The following is an 18,939-nucleotide window of genomic DNA, read 5'->3' as shown; positions in this document are numbered from 1 at the left end:
TATTTATTATGTAGGTTAAAAAAAAATATCTAATTTTCATCTATGCTTTTCGTTCTTTGTAAAAGGCTTCTGTCCAGGCAACGTGGAGCGCAGCATACAGTGCCTCCCTGGTAGGGGTTGAGTAATGATTAAGAGGTGAGTGATTCATGGAAAGTACTCATTGCAGAAAGCAGAGGATTCCCTGTACATTGCTATGCTAAGAAAATGGAATTAGTAACGTCTCAGTAATGGAGATGGAAAATGCCCACTCTGGAAAGACATTTCCATGGGAATGTTAATACCAGTGGCATGCTGCCTTACAGGAAGTTGCAGTTTGAACCTTTTGAACCTGACACTGATACACAACAGAATTTGATGCTTTCCGTAATGTGTGGCACTGAAATAAAATCCTTATTTTCTTCTAATAGTCTGTTAGGAGAGGAAATCACCTTGTTTTGATTTGATTCGATGTCTAGTAGGTATTTGGGCAGGAAGAACCATTAACTCTTTTCAGTCACACTTAAGCCCTAATCAACTGTCAATTCTAAAATAAGTAGAAACTCTGCACTTGCTTTAATTGAAGCTCTTGGCTTTTGTAACAGTAAAGTTGACAAAGCATCCTGTTCCTTCTCAAATCGTAAATCATCCACTGAAAACACGCTGTGTGGCTGCCCTCTAGCAGCTTTTGTGGTAATTTCTCTTTTAAATAGAGATGTAACTACCTTTAACAGGTTTGTAGGCCCTAAAGCTTTCCAAAAAGACACACTCAAAGGGATTTCAGTTAAACACAGTGTAAAACTTAAAATCCTAATATTAATCTGGAATATTAGGAGTCTTAATTTTGAATGTGTGGACTCATTAACTGTTGCTATAATTTTTGTGTTCATGTAAAGAAAGTTTGTGTGTCGAGCTGAGAATCTGGGTAAGTTTATCAAACTGGAGAGATACAGAATCCTTTGTAATGTTACTTCTATACATTTATCTCATCCCCTGAACCTCTAGGATTTCCCGTGAACTGTGAGATTTGTGCAGCATCTTGCATTGTTAGGTCTTTAGTATTGCCTGTCGCAAGCGTTTAGAAAGTCTGTTATAAAAAAATCAAAGCCTAAACTATCAAACTGGTTAGAGCATTTCACAGGACATTGTAAGACACGAGATACAGTATTAATTTCACTTGAAACTGGAAACAGAAACATGAGCTCCCTACAACTCCTTCAAGATTTTGGATATTGGCCTATGCCAAGCATAAATGTCCCGTGTCCCTGCACCTTGCCAGGCTATTCCTGTTTGTATTTTCCCCAGAACGAATAACCGTACCTCATTAATGGTGGGAGAGACTCCATCCTTCAAATGGTTCTGGCTTTGTAGGGATTCTGAGGCAGGACAGGAAACATGGCCGTACTCCTCCTAGACAGTGTGTGAGATACCTTTGGGTCTCTTATCTGTGTACTATATTAATTTTCTTTGTTCTAGAGATTACCTAAAAATAGAGTTGGAAGACAATTCAGAGGCGGCTGCAGCGGTGACTTCCGAAATGGCAACATCGAGGCCAAGGGGCAGAACCATTTTCTGACGGGCTGAGGCTTCTGGGCGGGTTGCTTCACTTTTCCACCATGGGGAAAGCCCGAATTTTCTTCAGCGCTAAGGCGCTCACTCGACCCTGCCCCTGCCCCCGTCCGTGCCCCAGCTCCTGTCACCGACCCTGTCACTGACCCAGCCCCTATCACTGCCCCTGCCCCGTCCCAGCCCTTGCCCCAGTCCCTGCCCCTGATGACCTCCCCAGCCCGTCACCGCCCCTGCCCCTGCCTCAGCCCGTTACTGCCCCTGCTCCAGCCCCTGTCACTGCCCCTGCCCCAGTCCCTGTCCCGGGGCCGGCCTGAGGCGCGGGCACCTGCGGAGGAGGCACCGCCTGAGGGGGCGCGCGCTCCCGCCTCGCGCCGCGCCGCGCCGCGCGGCGCCCCGTCCCGCCCGACCCCGCCCGGCCCCGCCCCGCACGCCGGCAGGGAGGCGGGGCAGCTCCGGCGCGCGGCCTCCGCGATTGGTTCCGGCGCGGCCTCTCGCGCCCACCTTTGTGCGGCCCAGGCGCCCGTCGAGAGTGGGAGGGGAAACCCCGTGCGAGGGGCGCCGCCATCTTGGATAAGGGGGGTGATGGGGGCGCAGTGGAGCCAGCGGAGCCGAGCCTGAGGGAGCCCCGGAGAGAGGCGGAGACCCGGCCCGGCCCTTGCCCAGCCTGAAGCGAAGCGCCACAGTGCCCGCAGGGGGGACCGGGCTGCCGTCGACCGCGCCACGCTGCACAGCCACCCGCTCCCCGAGCCCAGGTACGGAGCGGCCGGGGAGGTGCGCCCCGCGGCCCGGCCGGGCCTGGGGCGCTAGGCCCCGCTCCGCCGCCCGGCCAGCCGGGCTCCTCTCGGGCGGGCGCGCCGCCCTCTCGCCGGCCCCCCGGGGCAGGCCCCTGGCCGCCGCCCGGTCCCGGTGGCGACGCTCCCCCCTGCTGCCGGCCGCGGCCTAGCGGGGCCGCACTCCCCGGCGGTGAGCCCTGTCCGTTCCCCGGGTGGTGCGGCTGGCCCCGGCCTCGGCGGGGTGGCTGCCCTGGCGCCCGGCGGCAGGCGGGGAGAGCCGGGGGCCGCCGGCCGGGCCGGGACCGGGGAGGGCGAGGCGGGCTGGGCAGTAGCTAGGCCGCTGCTGCACTGTTGTCGCCGCCGCCTGCCATTGCTCCTCTGCACTGCACACCGCCCGTGTAAGGCGCCACCACCACTCTTGCACATGAGGGGGACATACGTGTGTGCCCCTTAGTAATTGTTGCAGCTGCGCGTAGCGCGTTTACTATATGTATATATTATACTCTGTGTGTGTGGCCGATGTGCAGTGTTATCTGTACTTTTGATTCTTATGTTGACCAGTGCTGTCATGAATTTCGACAGAAAAATAACTTCGATGAGGGCCGAGGGGAATGCCACTACCTAGTCGAGAAAGTGACAGAGGTGCTCTAGATGCGTTTTCTTTTGTCAGTGCTTATTTGGGCTAAGCAGAAGAACGAAGCTCTCTTCGTTCCCCTAGTTGTGTACTGCCTGTTTGCAGCACGCTGAAGGTTTCTGTAACGTTTGTGGGTACCTTTGTCTTCAACTGAAAATGTACCGACCTACCCTTGCAGTGAAGCCAGGAGAAGGTGTGTGTCTGCAGTGGGGTTTCTAGCAGTGGCTCTTGCTCTGGAGGTTGCTTGATGTGGACTTTGCTTTGTAGGCCCCTGAAACAGAGTGGATCTGTGTTGTGGTGTGACATTTTTTTCACAGAAGTAACAGTACCCCTTTGTGAACAGGATTTACTTGGGTTGTCTAGATCCTAAATCACTTCAAACTCCAAGTCAGGAGTCTTTTAAGTTTTCCAGTAGCCAGATATTATCATATGGAATGTATTAGTTTTGGGACTGGTTTCTGACATGATTTGGATTGAGAGCCTCCTGTGCTTGGGCATTGCTCGGGAATGGGGAGAAAATCCCAACCCTGGGGGACTTAATAACTAAATATCATATAGTTAATATGGATTAAAAATTAATTTGGTGGCTTCCTGTAGGGATCTGAAAACATCATAAATCTGAGTGGAAGGAGGAAGCTGTTATTTTACCTTTCCAATTTATTAATAACAAAAAAAAGTTAGCGTGAAGGGCAGTAGTTTGAAAACAAACCTGTTATACTGGAGGTACTAGGATTTAAAATGTAAATAGATAATTTAAAACTACTTGCTTACTCTTGTGCATCTAATGGAACCTGCATATGATTGGTGTTCATTTTGCTGTATCCTTCTGAAACAAAGGGGTAGACCTTACTTAATTTTGTTCTAAAATGTGTTTGTGACTTGTTTTCCATGGTGAAGACTCCAGGCAGTTAGATACTATTCTGATTTGTTAGACTGACTACAAAACTCTTCTGGTTTCAATTTATCTGTCCCTAAACTTACGCAGTATCTCTGGAACTTGGTTCTCCTGTTACAAATGCAGACATGAGCTACAGGTTAGACTGCTTTATAGGAAGAGGAAAATAGGATAAATGAGGATATACAAATGGATAAAAGACTATGGCTGAGAGAATGGACATCAGAGAAAGTGCTCTTACTAATGAGGACAGGTGTGCAATATTTAGTTTAACCAGTGTGCTAGGGTGTGGTTAGTAAGAAATGAGGTGTGCGCATATAAATGCAGGAAGTTAGGAAATAAAATGGAGGAACTTATTGGAGCAGGATGTGAAACCATTAAAAGGACAACCAATACTGTGTGTGTGACTGGAAAGCTGTTGTGGAAGATCAAGAAGTGAAGGCAGTATGATACATAGCCTTGCTTTTAAAAATAAAGTCAAAATTGTCCTATAGGAAGAGAAATGAAGGCCTGTGAAGTGTTCGGAAGTACTTGTTAGGCTTTAGGCTGAGTAAAGGTGTTTTGCATGATTAAAGGATATAGCAAATGCATTTCTTCAAGAACAGCTTGAAATGGGGCTCTGCACAGCGGAAGCTTGTTAGTCTGAGCCCAGCAGCCTGCAGGCCTGGTGTGCTTTCAGAGAAAGAATAACTGGACATGGAAATAATAAGGAAATGCAAAGTGATCTTCAGCAGCAGATCATAAGAAGCTTGCTGGCTTGCTGTCTGATCAAAGATTAGTTCAGCCAAACTTACTGTCTTGTGCTAATGAAATACTTTAATGAAATCCAGATGGGGAAAGCTAGAGAGCGTGACTCTAGAAGAGCTGAAGAATGAGTGAAGAACAGGCCAGCAACAAGTAAGGTTGTCAGATAAGTGTGAAAGTATTGGACTGCTAGGAGGCTGCTGCTGACCTTCCTCAGGGATCAGCCTGGGAAGAGAGCTTTGTAAAGACAAGCCTACAAAAAAATGAACACTTTGGGGAGGCTGTGGGGCCATCACCTTAGAGGGCTGAGGTGTTTGTATGTTTAGGAAGACCTAAATGTCCTGAGTGTAAGTCATAGAACCACAATGAAATTTAATTGTAATAGACCTCATAGCTTGCCATGGACAAGAGACTTACAGGAATTCACTGCTTGGGTGTATTAATTGATAACAGAACTGTTATTTATTACCTTCCAGTATTTTTACAGAAGACACAATTGAAGCAATTATAGACTGTATTTCTAGCAGCCTTCTAAAGTACCGGTTGGACTGTGTTGGTTTGTGTGCTTGACAAAAATTTTCGTCAGGGGAATAGTACAATTATGAATTGAAACAATTCTACTTGTCCCCAGTTCTTATCCCCTTATTGATCTCTTTTCAGTGTTCACTGTTAATTAACATCTAAGTAAATATGCTGGGAAGAGCAGGAAGGTTATGCCCTGGGAAAGAGGATAACTACCTATTCATTTTGTGTAGAGATTTAGAAGCTGTTCTAAATAATAGTCATTGGCTGCATACAGTTGCTCTTGTATGCAACTAGTTTTTTTCTTCCAAATGGAAAAAACTAACAGCTCTTCAAAAGTTATTTCAGTTTGTGAAAGGAATGATATGATGGCATTGACTTTTGTAGAAGGGAACTGGACTTCAGCTGTGAGATCCTTTCCTGCTGCATATCCTTGAGGAATGACTGAAAGAGCACATGGATGGCCAGTTGAAACACAAAATGCCTCTGGCTTCAGACTAACTAAACAGTGCTCCTCTGGCTGCAGAATGGTATGTTTTTAAAGGGAGCTGGTAATAATTAGGCAGTCCCAAGTTTGAAGCTGATTGCATGTGGTTAATACCATCAGCTGGCCAATCCACACAGAAATGATACCTCTGAAAACAGCAATGTGTAGTAAAACCTGTGCATACAGGTTCTGGTCTCTTCTAATAACATACCTGCTTCTCATTGAGCATAAAGGTATGAAATTTCTCTGTGCAATTCGTATCTAGTGAAGAGTTAAAATTGTGTCCTTGAGTTGAGCTAGAAGGAGCTGCATGGGTCTCACAAAACCTGGTATGCATATAATATTTACACTTCTGTTATTCTGATAAAGAATGTTACGGCTTTGTGCCTAGAATGACCTTATCTCAGCTTGTACAGATGTATGCTGATACTTGAAATAAGGCATCAGTGAGTTGTCAAAATACCTGTGCAGTGCTTGTTGATTAGAGGAGGAAATGTAGGTGTACTAGTATTTCATTAAGCTAATCTGTAACTTTATAAATTAAAAAAAAGCCTCTAAAGGAGAAGTTGATTTGGAAAATGGATTATGATGATGCTGTTGACTGTAAAATTTCTAGTCCTAACTGTAATGCAGAAATTAATTGTACAAGCTTTGAAACTAGCAGAAATCTGTGTGTAGTGAAGCATGATACTCTGGCTAGTTGCCATCCTGAAATAATGCTCTAAACTCTAGGGAAATATTACCTCTGAGAAAGGAGCCAAAACTGGTTTGAAGTTGGCAGACTTCCCTGGAAGAAAGATGGCAGGTAGACCAAGTTTCCAGACTAAACTTCTTTTACTTTCTGTTTAACAGTAAATTCATGGTTGGTTAACTTTGTCATATTGTATGATGTCAGCAGTGGCTGAAGGTAAGTTGCATGTACTTAATGTGCAACTTTCTCAGTCCTGCAGTTCTTGCCCTCCTGGCTTTCTCAAGAGGAGAACTGCAACCACTCGTATTGGGGTAACTAAGATTCACGTGTCTGGAACAGAGGGCTCTGAAGTGGAGGTAGAACTCCAGTTTCTACAGATGGGTGATGCTGTCAACATATATTAACCCCTTGTATTAACATATAGCTAATGTTTTTATTTACTGAATCCTGTTGTGCGTTATTCTTGTCTAGACTTCCTTCTTTCATCTGCAGTAAATGCTGAGATGGTCAGTTTTCTAAGGCTGAATTCTCACCATGGCTTCTATGTTTTTTCTCCTTCAGCATGGTGTCCTTCTGGAATATCTGTGTTATTCCAAGATCTGAGTACAGTTTGAATTCCTGCTAATCCTTACTGGAATTTGAGTGTTTAAAAGATTGTAATTTTGTTGAGGTCTTTTTTTTTTTTTCCTTTTAAGTCATCTGTTCTCCAAAAAAGATTCCTGACCTTTAGTAGTAATTTAGAGTATTTCGGAGTCTTTTCTGTAATTTGACCCTTAGAATAAATGTAATACTAAAGTGTTGCTTTATTTTTCAGTTTAACTCCAGAAACTGTGTTTTTAATATCTACAAGCTTTCAGTATGTATGTTTTTCAGCCACAGTGGCTTCTGCAGTAACTTTCTGGGACTTGAGAGAAGGTCTAGACTCATTGTATGAGTGAATTTCTCTATCAGTATTATTACTCAAATTTTTTCTTTAAGCTGTGGGGAGCATGTATGCGCTAGGTCTGGCTGTACAGTGGGGTGTGTGGTATCTCACACCTCCTTGAGGGGCCTAATGTCACTGTAAGAATGAGGGTGAAGTTTTAGCAATGAGATGTGGCTTGACTTCAAGTTAGTCCTCCCTTCCCACCCATTTCTTAGCAGAATTTGTTGCCAAGCACAGAATTTGCTGGTTTTTCTAACTCTCACTTTGAAGTGGGAACTGATTTCAATGCATATGTTGCAAAGAAGTGACAGTTTCTTTTCTATTGAAATAGCATAGACAGACTACTTTACTTAAAGAGTATAATGAAAATTGACATATCTTAGCAAGCAAAACCAGCCTGTCAAATAAACAGAGATGTATATTTAGCAGTAAAGATTCTAGTTAAGAGACTCACTTAAAATTCAGTTTGTGAATTAGAATTCTGAATTCCCAGTTCGCCCATTTAAAAAAACCAACCAAACAAAAAAACCAGCAAACTCTTCCTCACTTTCTAGTGGTGGTTGCTTACAAGTTTTGGATAGTAGGTCCTGTTCCCCTCACTTGCGGTATACAACAGTACTGTAAAGTCATGTGCTCAGAAACATGAAACTTCTTTGAGTATTTCTGAGTACTTAGCATTCCTTAGCCACTTGGTCTGCTGAAGGAAGAGAGGATCACTTAGGTTTCTGCAGGACAGATTTCATAGCCACGCGCGAGTGGTTCCCTATCTTGGAGTTTACAATGCTAAATTTATTTTGTTTTAAATGGTATGTTGTGAGAACAAGTGCATTGGATCAGAACCTGCTCAGTTTGAATGTTACTGCTATTGGGACATGCTGGAGAAGAGGAAGAACATAATGTGTGAAGATGTATTCAGAAAATATGGGTTGTTTCCACAGCGACATATTAACAGTGAACTCTGTATGGAGCAGTTACTTGTCCTTATTTGCTGGTGTTGAAGATAATCGGTGCATGTATTGAAGCTGATACTCTTAACTCTGGAATCTTCCGCTTCCATGAAATAAGGCAGTAATGTTGCTGACTTGCTTGGTAAAGGACAGTGCGTTTTCAGTCCTGGATGAGAATTCTTACCCAGCATAGTGATGGGAAGTGGTCTGTCCACTGAGCAGTTGATGGCCAGAGACTGAGGAGGGCAAAGGTGATGTGGGATGGCTGCATGAGATTTCCCTCTATTACAGCGGAGGTTTCCTCTAGGATTTGGTTGATTGATATGACTGTTCTTGGAACTTCTGCAGCACTTAGTGTGGATTTCTGTCTTGCCAACACATACAGGAACTACTGTCCAAAACTGTCTTTTGTTTACTCTCTTGGATTAAACCTGGCTTGATAGAACTGTGTGTGTGTGTATAGGACTTAGGATAGATGCTCTGCATACTGCTTGGGGTAGGACTTAGGAGTTTCCCTATTGTGAGCCAACCATGAAGGAGAGACAAGGTGCAGATCAGTGACTGGCACACAGTAAACCCTTCTTAACTGCCTGCTGGACTCCCCCTCCAAGGTCTAGATAAGAGTGTTTGCTTTAAATCTCTGCTGTGTAAAGCAGTGGCTGTTGGCTGTGTGCTGTGAATGAGATTTGTCAGTCACCTTTCATATGCCTACCATTCACTATTAAGGATAATTGAGGTTGATGAAGCAATACTTCTGAAAAAAGTTACAGGCTTATAAGCTTTCTTATGTGTCTTTTTTTTCTTTACTGGTTTCATTTGTCATGTGAGTGACACATGACTGAATGAAAATTTTTCTAGGCTAAAGCAATTTAAGTACTGTGTTTTTCTAGTGGCTGGCTATCTGCCATGCAGGAGCAGGAACAGAAATGGTGAATTCCTAGTAAAAATTTTCCACTTGCTTAACTGATCATGCTACATCTAGTATAACGTAAAACCTGGGACAGAAGCAGGCATTTCGCATCTGTTATGGTAACTAGTAATATCTGGCCTGTATAGGCTGGTAATCCTGGTTAGCTGATGTAGTAGTAAGTCAACTATTAGACCTTGCAGGTTTACACAGCTGAAGACATTTCTACTAGGAAAACATAGGAAGACTCTGGAATATTGGAAATACTCCAATCTAATTTTGACTATCACTTAAAAAAGAGAAACTGCTAAGCCTTGCTGTAATGCTACTGTGCTGACAAAGCCACAGAGATGTTAACAAACTTCCTGAACATCTGATTTGTGGCTTGTACAGCTTTTCTGACAGGGAAATGTAGCAGGGCAGACCCCAGTTAAGGCTACTACAGCGCACACTTAAGTAATTCTTAGTTGTTTGATGCAAGCTGCACTGTTTCCTTTGTTCCTGTTGCAAGTCTCAAAAGTGTGAGGTAATAGTTCCAAGTTGCTGGTTTTGTTAAACCTCTTCAGATTTTTCTTTTGGAGTCAGATTTTATTGTCACTTCATGTATCAGCTGTTTGACAAGTGAGCGCTGGTTCATTCAGTGACTCTGTACAAAGCAAGAAGCTAGTGGAGCTTTTCAACAAACGGCTTTAAGTCTTTCTGGACAAAATTGAATGAGTATCAATACTACGCAGAGCATGTTTCTTTGTAGAGGCCTTAGTGACAGGGGTTTGGAGCAAACGATGTGGGAGTTGTGCTGAGTGTTTCTGGCACTAATTCAGTGACCATGGGGAAGTACACAAACTTGAACTGTGAATGAAAAGATAGTTGGAGGGAAAGGAAGGGGGTTTTGCTTATGTGAACTAAATTGGCTGAACTGGGTTACATTCGAATAAGTAGCAGTTCTGATGTGTTCTGTCTTTTTTTTTTTTTTTTTTTTCCCCTAGTGCCACAATGGCAACTGCACCTTACAACTATTCCTACATCTTTAAGTACATCATTATTGGTGAGTATCTCTGGGCACCTACCTGTCTGTGTAAGTGTGACAGCCTACCTACAAACACTGTGGCTGTACTATTGATGTCTGTCACATGTTACTTGCTATGTAGTGGTGACTCTTTCAGTAGTTGCTTGTCCAGCCTCAGTCCCTCACAGATCACTGCACTTGCTCTAAAGGCTTAGCAGCTGACAATATAAAGGCAAATGCCTTGCTGCCACAGAATGAGAGCTGTGTGACTGGTGACAGGTGAACTGGGAGTGGGGGTGAGTACCAGTGCCTGTACTGAGTACACTTCATTGCTGAGTTACTGTTAAAAATAACTGTTCGTCTTGACATGCTCAAAAATACTGAAGCATGTTATCTTCCCTGTTAGGGCATAATGCTTAGCCCTCTGCATAGCACTAGGGAAAAAGGCATTGTAAAAACATGTGCATGTGGTCCTTTTCTTCCAAAATAACGTTTATATTTAGAAAAATTGCTAAATATATTGGAGATAGGGAAAAGCTTTGGGAGTCAACACAACTGGGATGTTGTGTTAATTCAGGTTTGCTGTAGCACTTCATCTCTGCATCATTACTCAAAGGTTTTACAAGTTATGTTGAAGATGGGAGTGCTAATTGGAACCCGTTGCTTTAGATAGGCTTGTAAACCTCTGTCAGACTATTTTGTGCTTAAATGTTGCTTTTAGCTGCAGCTTCTGTGGATGTTCAGAGTCAGGGACTTGCATTTATTACTGTCTTTGAAGAACTGGTCTTGCTGTTAACTGTTTAATTCTTAATGACCTTGTTTATGTGTAAGTGATCTGTAATCTTACTGTAATGGTTTGTAAGTTGGGCTGCTGTGACAGTCTCAGACTGGAAAAGTTGATTCTTAAATCTTGCTATTTCTAGCTGTTGGCAGTGTGGAAGTGAAGCAATTTCTTGGTGTGTTCATGTTGGTTGTCAGTATTTTTTTATGACCTTATCAGTAACTGCAAGTAAGACAGGAGCAGAGTAAAGACTCAAATGGTAAAGCTAAAATTTAAAATAAACTGTCTGTTTCTCATACCTTGTGAAATACCATTGTAAAATCAGTAATAAAAACTTTTTTGAATTTTCTGCTCCACCCTTGCTCGCAACTGTGTACCTTTTTCCAAAACTATAGTGCAGAAGTTGAAAAATTTAAAGAGTGTAGCCAGGTATAGAACCCTACCCAGAAGGTCTGAGAAAGAAATGGCTGCCTGTACCATTTGTTGTGTGGGATGAGGAAAATGTGCTTGTTACAACAATGATGTGGTGTCAGCCTTAACTATTCTTTCTGTAACAGGGGACATGGGTGTAGGAAAGTCCTGTTTGCTTCATCAGTTTACAGAAAAGAAGTGTGAGTATTTCAATTAATAATATTCTAACTGGTATGCTTCATCCCTCCTTCCTGCCTTTTTGTTTTCATCATGCATGAGCTTGATGTGTGCGGTCTTCATCTGTATGGGTTTGTATTGTACTTGGTCAGATTTTTGTTTTGATTCCTGCAGATGTAGAAAGAAAATGCTGATGTAGTTACAGCGAAACTGCTGCTTCAGTCAGTCCTACCTGTGATGAGTGGGAAGACTGTGACTGTTCTTAGAGCTTTTCTGGGGAATTTGATACGGAACAAATTGAAATTTCTTGTCTGAAATTTACATGTTTTTAATACTTGTGTAGCTTGGATGAAAGCAGTTGGAGTTTTTTAGTGCTGTGAAGGACTTAAAAAAAAAAAGTCTGCAAAGAGTCAAAGAAAAAAAAAAGATTCCTTTAAGTAGCACTGTCATTCTCTGTAGCTGCTGTGACTCATGACGCTTGGACTGCCCTGTGTGATGGGGTTAAAGGCTTACTGCAGTCTGAACTGTAACAATAGTCATGTATGACTGTGACTAAGAATTAGCTTCACTTTTAATGTGTGTTGTATTGGAGTTTGCAGCAGCTATTAGCTCTATGACTTTCCACATGTTTTACACACAGTGGTTAAGTCTGTAGGTATTTATTGGTGTGAAGTAAATCTTTTCCATGCGCTACTTGAGGTGTGGCCATAAGTCGGTAGGCGCTATAGATGAAAATACTTCGGTATTCTAGTAGGGACAGGTTTTTTAACTGTTGCTTTTAATTAAAATCCAGTATCAGCCAACTGCTTAAATGCTACTTTGCATGTAATCAGACTCTTGATGAGGATGTCTTGTTCTTAGTTTGTCAGCATTTAAGACAAAGCAGTACAACTGAACAAACTTAACATGCCAAACACCTCTACTACAAGACTGTCGCTAACTGTAGGTAGCTTGAATAGGTACTCATCCTTTCTATATTTTCTCAATCTTGCTTAAAGCTGAGCTTATAAAGATGAGTTTATTATAATTAGAAAGATGTCGTTTTGGTTTTGACTTGCTGTGTTGATAGCTACTTACAAAACTGGCTTTTTCCTGTGGACAGTCATGCTGTTACCCTGTTTGAAACAGCTTGAGTATCTTGTTTTTGAAGCTGTGTTACAGACTTTTAACTGTATCTTGGTAATTCCATAAGTTATCTTTTCCTACTGCATTAAAATAGTTAACCGTTTCTGCAAGGATAGACTGAGAATCAGCTGACACCTTCTGATATATATGGCCAAACAGCAACAGTGTACATGCATCAGAGAAGGCAAGGAATTTTATAACTGTTTAAAACTAACAGCAGTTCACTAAATGCTTCGTTTTACTTCTGGTTAAGTGGTCCGGTTTGGGTACTGTAGCTGTAAAAATGCTTTTTAGAGGCTGAAAAATCTAGTAAAGATAACTGAAAACTGGTGATAGTCATATCTCTGTTGTACAAGGAAGGTCCCTTTGCTAGAAAGATCTGATCTCTGCTCTTATTTTTCATGACAGTTATGGCAGACTGTCCCCACACAATTGGTGTTGAATTTGGCACAAGAATAATTGAAGTTAGTGGCCAAAAAATTAAACTACAGATTTGGGATACAGCAGGACAAGAGAGATTCAGGGCTGTCACACGAAGCTACTACAGAGGAGCAGCAGGAGCTCTCATGGTCTACGACATTACCAGGTAAGGTGGTGTTGGCTGGTGCATCTTGTGTTGGGAGCTCTGCGTGTGCTTGACAAGCTGTTTGGATGCCACAGCCCTTGTGTGTACTGCCTTGTCTGTCCCCTTGACTTCCATTGAAAGGACTCTTGTCTGGATGGATTCGTATCCTGTTGTGTGAAGCTTAGCACACTTTAAATACTGGAAGAGTTGAAAATGAAACGGAATTGTGTGAGCTGCTTTTCTTGGAATACTTCACTGCTTACAGGCTTGAGGATCTTGTCAGTTCAGGCCTTGACTGCCTGTGTTTAAGTTGTTTAAAGAACTGGCTTTGTCCTTAAAATGTGCTTTTCAGTACATGGATTTTTTTTCCCTTCCTGGGAGGCCATGGATACTGCTGCTTGCCTGGCAGGAATATTCTCAAAGAGTAGGCACAGGTCAGAACATTACCTCTGTTGCAGTGAGGTACGTAAATGTGCTTCACAGACTGTGTATTGGTGAGATGCACTGGAGAAGTCTGACTTGTAGGCCCCTTCACAGGCTGGTCCTCCAACAAAACAAGGCTGCACAGAAGCTGTCCTGTCATCTTTTAGCAGCATCTTTAATTTTCACCTGTAAAAAGAGTAATTGATCAGATGTGCAACATGAAATACTTAATGCTTTGATGTCTGCCATCTTCCCCGGGGGCTGTTCTTGGTATTTTTCAAGCACTGTTGGGTTTTTTTCTGCATATATAGCTATATCTCCTGTTTGCTTAAGTCTTGAGTAAAATACAGTCGTAGGCACTGTTTGCCACTGAAGTGCTTTTCTACTGTACGGCCTTCTGTAAGGGCACTCGTGGGAAATCCTGTAACATGTCGATACGAGGACATTTACACTGTTTTGTGAAGACGGTAAAACTACTACATGCTAGAAGCACGAGTTGGTCTGTCTTTCACCTGTGTTGTGAGAGTTGCTCTGGAGGTTTAAAGTTGACTTGTTGAAATCTTGGTATGAGTCCAAACAAGATGCTGCCACTTTGTTTTGAGGTGGGGAGAAGAACAGGGATGACAGATGTCACTGTGTTCAATGGATGCTGACTAAGCTGTTGGCATTTGGGTGTTTTAAAAAATACCGTAGCTAAAATGGTACTTGCTTGATTCTTTGCAGAAGAAGTACGTATAATCACTTAAGCAGCTGGCTGACAGATGCAAGGAACCTCACCAATCCAAATACTGTAAGTTGGACTTCACTTAGCTTGAAAGCAAGATTGCTTATTGCCTAGCGAGAGGTGGAAGGCTTAGGCCAGAGCATTTGCAGTGGTAGCAGTGTTCTCTTAAATAAGCTGCTTGTGTTTCTCAGCTACTTGGCTCTGAGTTATCCTTCTGTCCCCATTTTGCAGTGCGTCAGTGACTCTCTTCCCTGACTGCAACTGGAGCAAAAGTGTAGGCTGCTGCACGAGAAGGCAGTGGTCTTTTCAGAAAGTCTGGTTGTGCTACTTGCCTTTCAGGGGCCTGCTTTCAGCAGTTGGAGACGAAATGGCGATTAAATCTGGACAAACTTTTTAAATTTTTGTCACTACTACTTGTTTTGTGGTAGTAGTGAGGTGAATGTGGTCTCATCTTAGGTTGGAATATAAATCAGAACTTTGGCAAAAGCTGGCCAGGTCTTCTGGAGGGATGGGGCAGGAAGGTTCTGTGTGTCTGCCCACACCACAAAACTGCTGCCCTTCAGTCTTGCTCTGAATGTTCCCACAATACTTTAGCACTAAGTTTGTGGGAGGACACTGTGCTGGGATGAAAAACTTGCAAAGATTCTGGCTGGATTAGCGGGTGATTAAACAAATACAAGAAATAGCTCAAGGTACAGCTCTTGTGAATAGAGTAGGACTACTGCTCTGCTGCTTTTTAGGACCTCACCTCATGAGAACAGCCTAAAGCATTTGAAAGTGGCAGCTGGAGATGCTACTCCTGACTTTACAAGGGGGGCACTGCTGGAGCAGTGTCTTCCTGAGAATGTGTGGTTTTTGCAGTTAAACTTTCTGTGTATTTTGAGGGTTTTTTTTGTCTTATGAGGGTGGTAGTGAAAAAGTTAATAAGCTTTTTCCTAGACTAATTTTCTCTCTTCTGAACTAGGTGATAATCCTCATAGGAAATAAAGCAGATCTGGAAGCACAGAGGGATGTTACATATGAAGAAGCCAAACAATTTGCTGAAGAAAATGGTGTGTTTTTTCTCTTGAGCTGTTACACTTCTTACAAGATAGCGATGTTAAAGTGAATCCTCAGCATTGATAGCTGCAAGCTTACACTTCCAAAGTAATGTAATTATATCTACAGACTTCTACTGTGCTTCAGGTAGTCTGGCTTAACTCTGTGCTTAGTTCTAGAAAACAGCTTGTGTGCTTTCTTTTGTGTGCCTTAACTTGGCCATAAAGTACTATTTAGTAATAAGAGTGTCTTGCATGTAATCTGAAGGTCATAGTATGACCTGGGGCTATTTGAAGTATGTTATGCATTGACTGTTAAACCTCTTGTTTCTAAACAGGTTTATTGTTCCTCGAAGCAAGTGCAAAAACGTAAGTTACTTTTGTCTAGAGTCATGATTCAGATGTGATCTGTTTAAGAGGAGTATATCGGTTATGACTAAGTACAGCCATAGAGTTCAGGTATAGTAGGGTTTTACAAGTCCAAACCCCCCCGTTTTTGAGTTCTCTTAGGTGGTGAGGTATGCATAGAGTATCAGTCATGTCAGCTCTGACTTGAAGGTAACTTGGAAATTAGACCTCGCTACATGTCAGGCAAAGACTTGTTGAAATCAAATTTCAAGATTTGCTTCCAAGTCGTTACTGAGCGTAGAGCGTGCGTGTGTGGGTAAGAGCGGTTCAGACTTTCCTTCCCTCGGGTGTCGAGCTGTAAGCAAGCTCTGCGGTGACAGCCAGTCCCTTCAGTTGCTGAGAGGCATCACTGCACCATGTTTGTGGTGGGCCGTGTCGGCTGGGAGCCTGTCGGAACACAAGGGATCAGATCTCCAGTGACACTAATAAATGTGGTTCCAACTGGCACCTGTCGTAATGGAACCTTTTAACAAAAAGGTTTTGATTAATAGTGGCTCCCCTATCTTTAAGCCTCTTGCCAGAACCGCTCAGTGCATGCGGCTCAGCGCCTTAGCTTATTTTTGCTACTTGGTGTTTTGGCATGTATTTCTTATTCCTGGCTGGTCCTTGTAGGTATGATGGCTAGGGAGCAAACCGCCCTACCAAAGGATAGGTTACTGAACGTCGTGGTATGTCTGCTTTAAGTGCTGTAAGCTTTTTTTGCATGCAAGAGGACAGGGTAGCAACTGCTGCTCTGTGGTGACCTGTCACATCCCAGCGAGGGTGCCTAGCCAGCTGCTGCCATAACCTGCACTGCTTCGAAATGCAGCCTAAGTAACTCCTGCTGCTCTCTTCGTAGTGGAGAGAACGTTGAGGATGCGTTCCTGGAGGCTGCCAAGAAAATCTACCAGAATATCCAAGACGGAAGCCTGGATCTGAATGCTGCAGAATCGGGTGTACAGCACAAACCGTCAGCTCCGCAGGGGGGGCGATTAACCAGCGAACCCCAGCCCCAGAGAGAAGGCTGTGGCTGCTAGTGACCTCTGTTTCATGGCTCCATTTCTGACCTTTCACCTCTGTCTGTCAGAAGCGGTGCTTTTGACTGCTTCCCTGTCTTCTGTACATCTTACTGGGTTTAATTAAAACTCTGAGACAAGTTTAACACAGTACTAAACTGCTAAACAACTTTAGATGTAATCAGGTTATCAAAGGCAAGTAGAGTAATAAAACCTCTCCTGCATGGTAAATCTAGAAGTTTTTTTTTTTCCTTGATTGTCCTTGTGATAGTGTCACCGATACATAATTTAAACTGAGCACGGATGCCGGACTCATGATTTTACACTTTTGCAGGGCTTTGTCTTGTATGGTTTAATTTGATGGTTCTTTGGCCTTTCTTCCCCACCTCTAACTGTTTAGAGCTGTCCGTAGTAAAGGATAAGTTTTTGCTGTGAAATGACTTCTGATGGTAGCGAGGGGCTCTGTAACCATGTGCTTTTTGTTGGAAGAATTCCCCGTGGCCGGGGGGGCTGACGCAGGAGCGTACGACTCGCCCAGGGAAACGATCCATTCATTCTTGTGCTCATAGCTTTACATCATTTTTTTGCCACTTCTATCCTTTACATTTGTTAACAGAACGTAAATATGTATAAAATTTGAAGGAACTGAGCTAACAGTTAAATACATCCTGTGTATATGATTTTAATGAAGAAAATGATTACTGGCATTAGAACAGTATAAAGAAAATACCAGTTTGTACAGTATGACCTGTATGTGACCACGTTGCCCTGTTAGTCCAGAAATAGATGTGACTGCAGTTCACTCACATAGGCTTAACTCCTTGGTGTCAACAGTGGACATTGTGCTGGGGGAGCTCGTCCCGACGCAGAAATTAACACTAGTGGAATCTGTCTCTCATCTTTGCACTGTGGTATATCTATGCCATTTTATTAATCCTGTTCTGTGCAATCAGCAGTGTGCTAACCCGCTTCTCTCTTCAGTAAGCGTTTCGCATTATTGGGCTCCATCAACTGCCTTGCATCGTATACAAAGGCTGGTTCTCTTGCACACCTTTACGCTTTTATACCTTTAACTTTTTCAATGGTCAGAGGCCGAACTGGACAGTCAGAACAACACGTGTGCTCTCTCGGGATTTTAACTGCTGTTGTATTTAAGTCCTGTGTGAGGGTTTCTCAGGTTTTTTTCATCAAGCTTTCGAGCACATCCTTTGTGGGGTGACGCAACCTGTAATGCTTGGGCGAAGGGGAGGGACCGAGCGGTGACAGTGTGCGTGTGGATGTCATGGAACCGTGTGCAGGGTTTGACTGCGGCTCTGCGTGTGGTACTGCTGTGTCTCCTGGGGCCCTCTGCTTGGAAAACATCACATACGGTTTAAAAAGGGCAGGGGGTAAGTGCTTATTGTCATCTGATGTTTGGCTCTAGCCTTATGGCAGTGTTTAAATACAAAGTAGGCTTAAAATCCCTCTCTAGACACTAAAACTATACAATGTTCAGACTTGTAAGTAAACAGTGGTACCAGAGTATTGTACAGTCAATGTTAAATAAAAGCCAAAACTGGAATGTGCAGACAATAGGATTTGGGTAACTTGTGCACTGTCCCTTTGTTTTTGTCTGGTTAGTCCTTTTTTAACTAATATTCTTAAGTAGATGGGTATGTTCAAGACCTACAGCTAATGCATCCTGCTTAAGCCAAGGTTGCACCGCAAAGGGTTTGCCCAGGGACCACAACCTGCTGCTGGTTTGAAGTAAATGTTCTAATGACTACAGCTTGCTGAGGTGCAATACCTGTACTCCCAGAGTAAGTTACAGTAGGTCTTACTGTTTCTGTCATGGAAAGGATCTGTTTGGACTGCTGTACTCCTCAATTGATGTAACAATGCTATTAATCTAAATATTTGTAAATAAAGTACCTGTATCTAGATAATCTGTTCTGGCTTCTGTTATTTGCTGTGGTGTGACTCCTGCAGGGGTTGGGCCTTGGGAGCAGTTTCAGCTGCTCGTGGTTACCCCTTGCAATGGACCTTATGCTGCAAAAACTGCACAGGCTTTTCCCCAGAGGAGCCTGGAACCGCTCTGGGAGCTGCAAGAGGCCAGGGCCAAGCCCAGCATGAGGGGTGGGGGAGCTGGGTCACATTCCCTGCCTGTGGAACTGTGGTTGCTGGGTGCTGTGCTGCAGGGACCCCTTTGTGCTTGTGGCTGAGGGAGGGTGAGACAGA

The 18,939-nt window shown here is 43.4% G+C and overlaps 1 protein-coding gene across 1 annotated transcript; it reads left to right on the top strand.

Moving 5' to 3' along the window:
• Positions 1-2,077: 2,077 nt before the first annotated feature.
• On the top strand, positions 2,078-18,647 carry RAB14 (RAB14, member RAS oncogene family). Its single transcript, XM_055805272.1, has 8 exons — positions 2,078-2,297; positions 10,057-10,115; positions 11,415-11,468; positions 12,979-13,156; positions 14,282-14,348; positions 15,247-15,334; positions 15,658-15,688; positions 16,566-18,647. Exons 2-8 carry the CDS (start codon positions 10,064-10,066, stop codon positions 16,741-16,743), a joined length of 648 nt encoding a protein of 215 aa, XP_055661247.1. The 5' UTR covers positions 2,078-2,297; positions 10,057-10,063; the 3' UTR covers positions 16,744-18,647.
• Positions 18,648-18,939: the final 292 nt, after the last annotated feature.

The sequence above is a fragment of the Falco peregrinus genome, chromosome 1, assembly GCF_023634155.1.
Source record: "Falco peregrinus isolate bFalPer1 chromosome 1, bFalPer1.pri, whole genome shotgun sequence".
In the NCBI taxonomy this organism is placed as follows: domain Eukaryota; kingdom Metazoa; phylum Chordata; class Aves; order Falconiformes; family Falconidae; genus Falco; species Falco peregrinus.
This window is presented reverse-complemented; position numbering and strand designations above follow the sequence as displayed.

Bases quoted from the DNA above. Each gene is read 5' to 3' on its own strand.
- RAB14 (XM_055805272.1), top strand. From the start codon at position 10,064: ATGGCAACTGCACCTTACAACTATTCCTACATCTTTAAGTACATCATT. The intron at 10,116-11,414 runs GTGAGTATCTCT...TTTCTGTAACAG, and splicing joins CTTTAAGTACATCATTATTG to GGGACATGGGTGTAGGAAAG. The intron at 13,157-14,281 runs GTAAGGTGGTGT...GATTCTTTGCAG, and splicing joins ATGGTCTACGACATTACCAG to AAGAAGTACGTATAATCACT.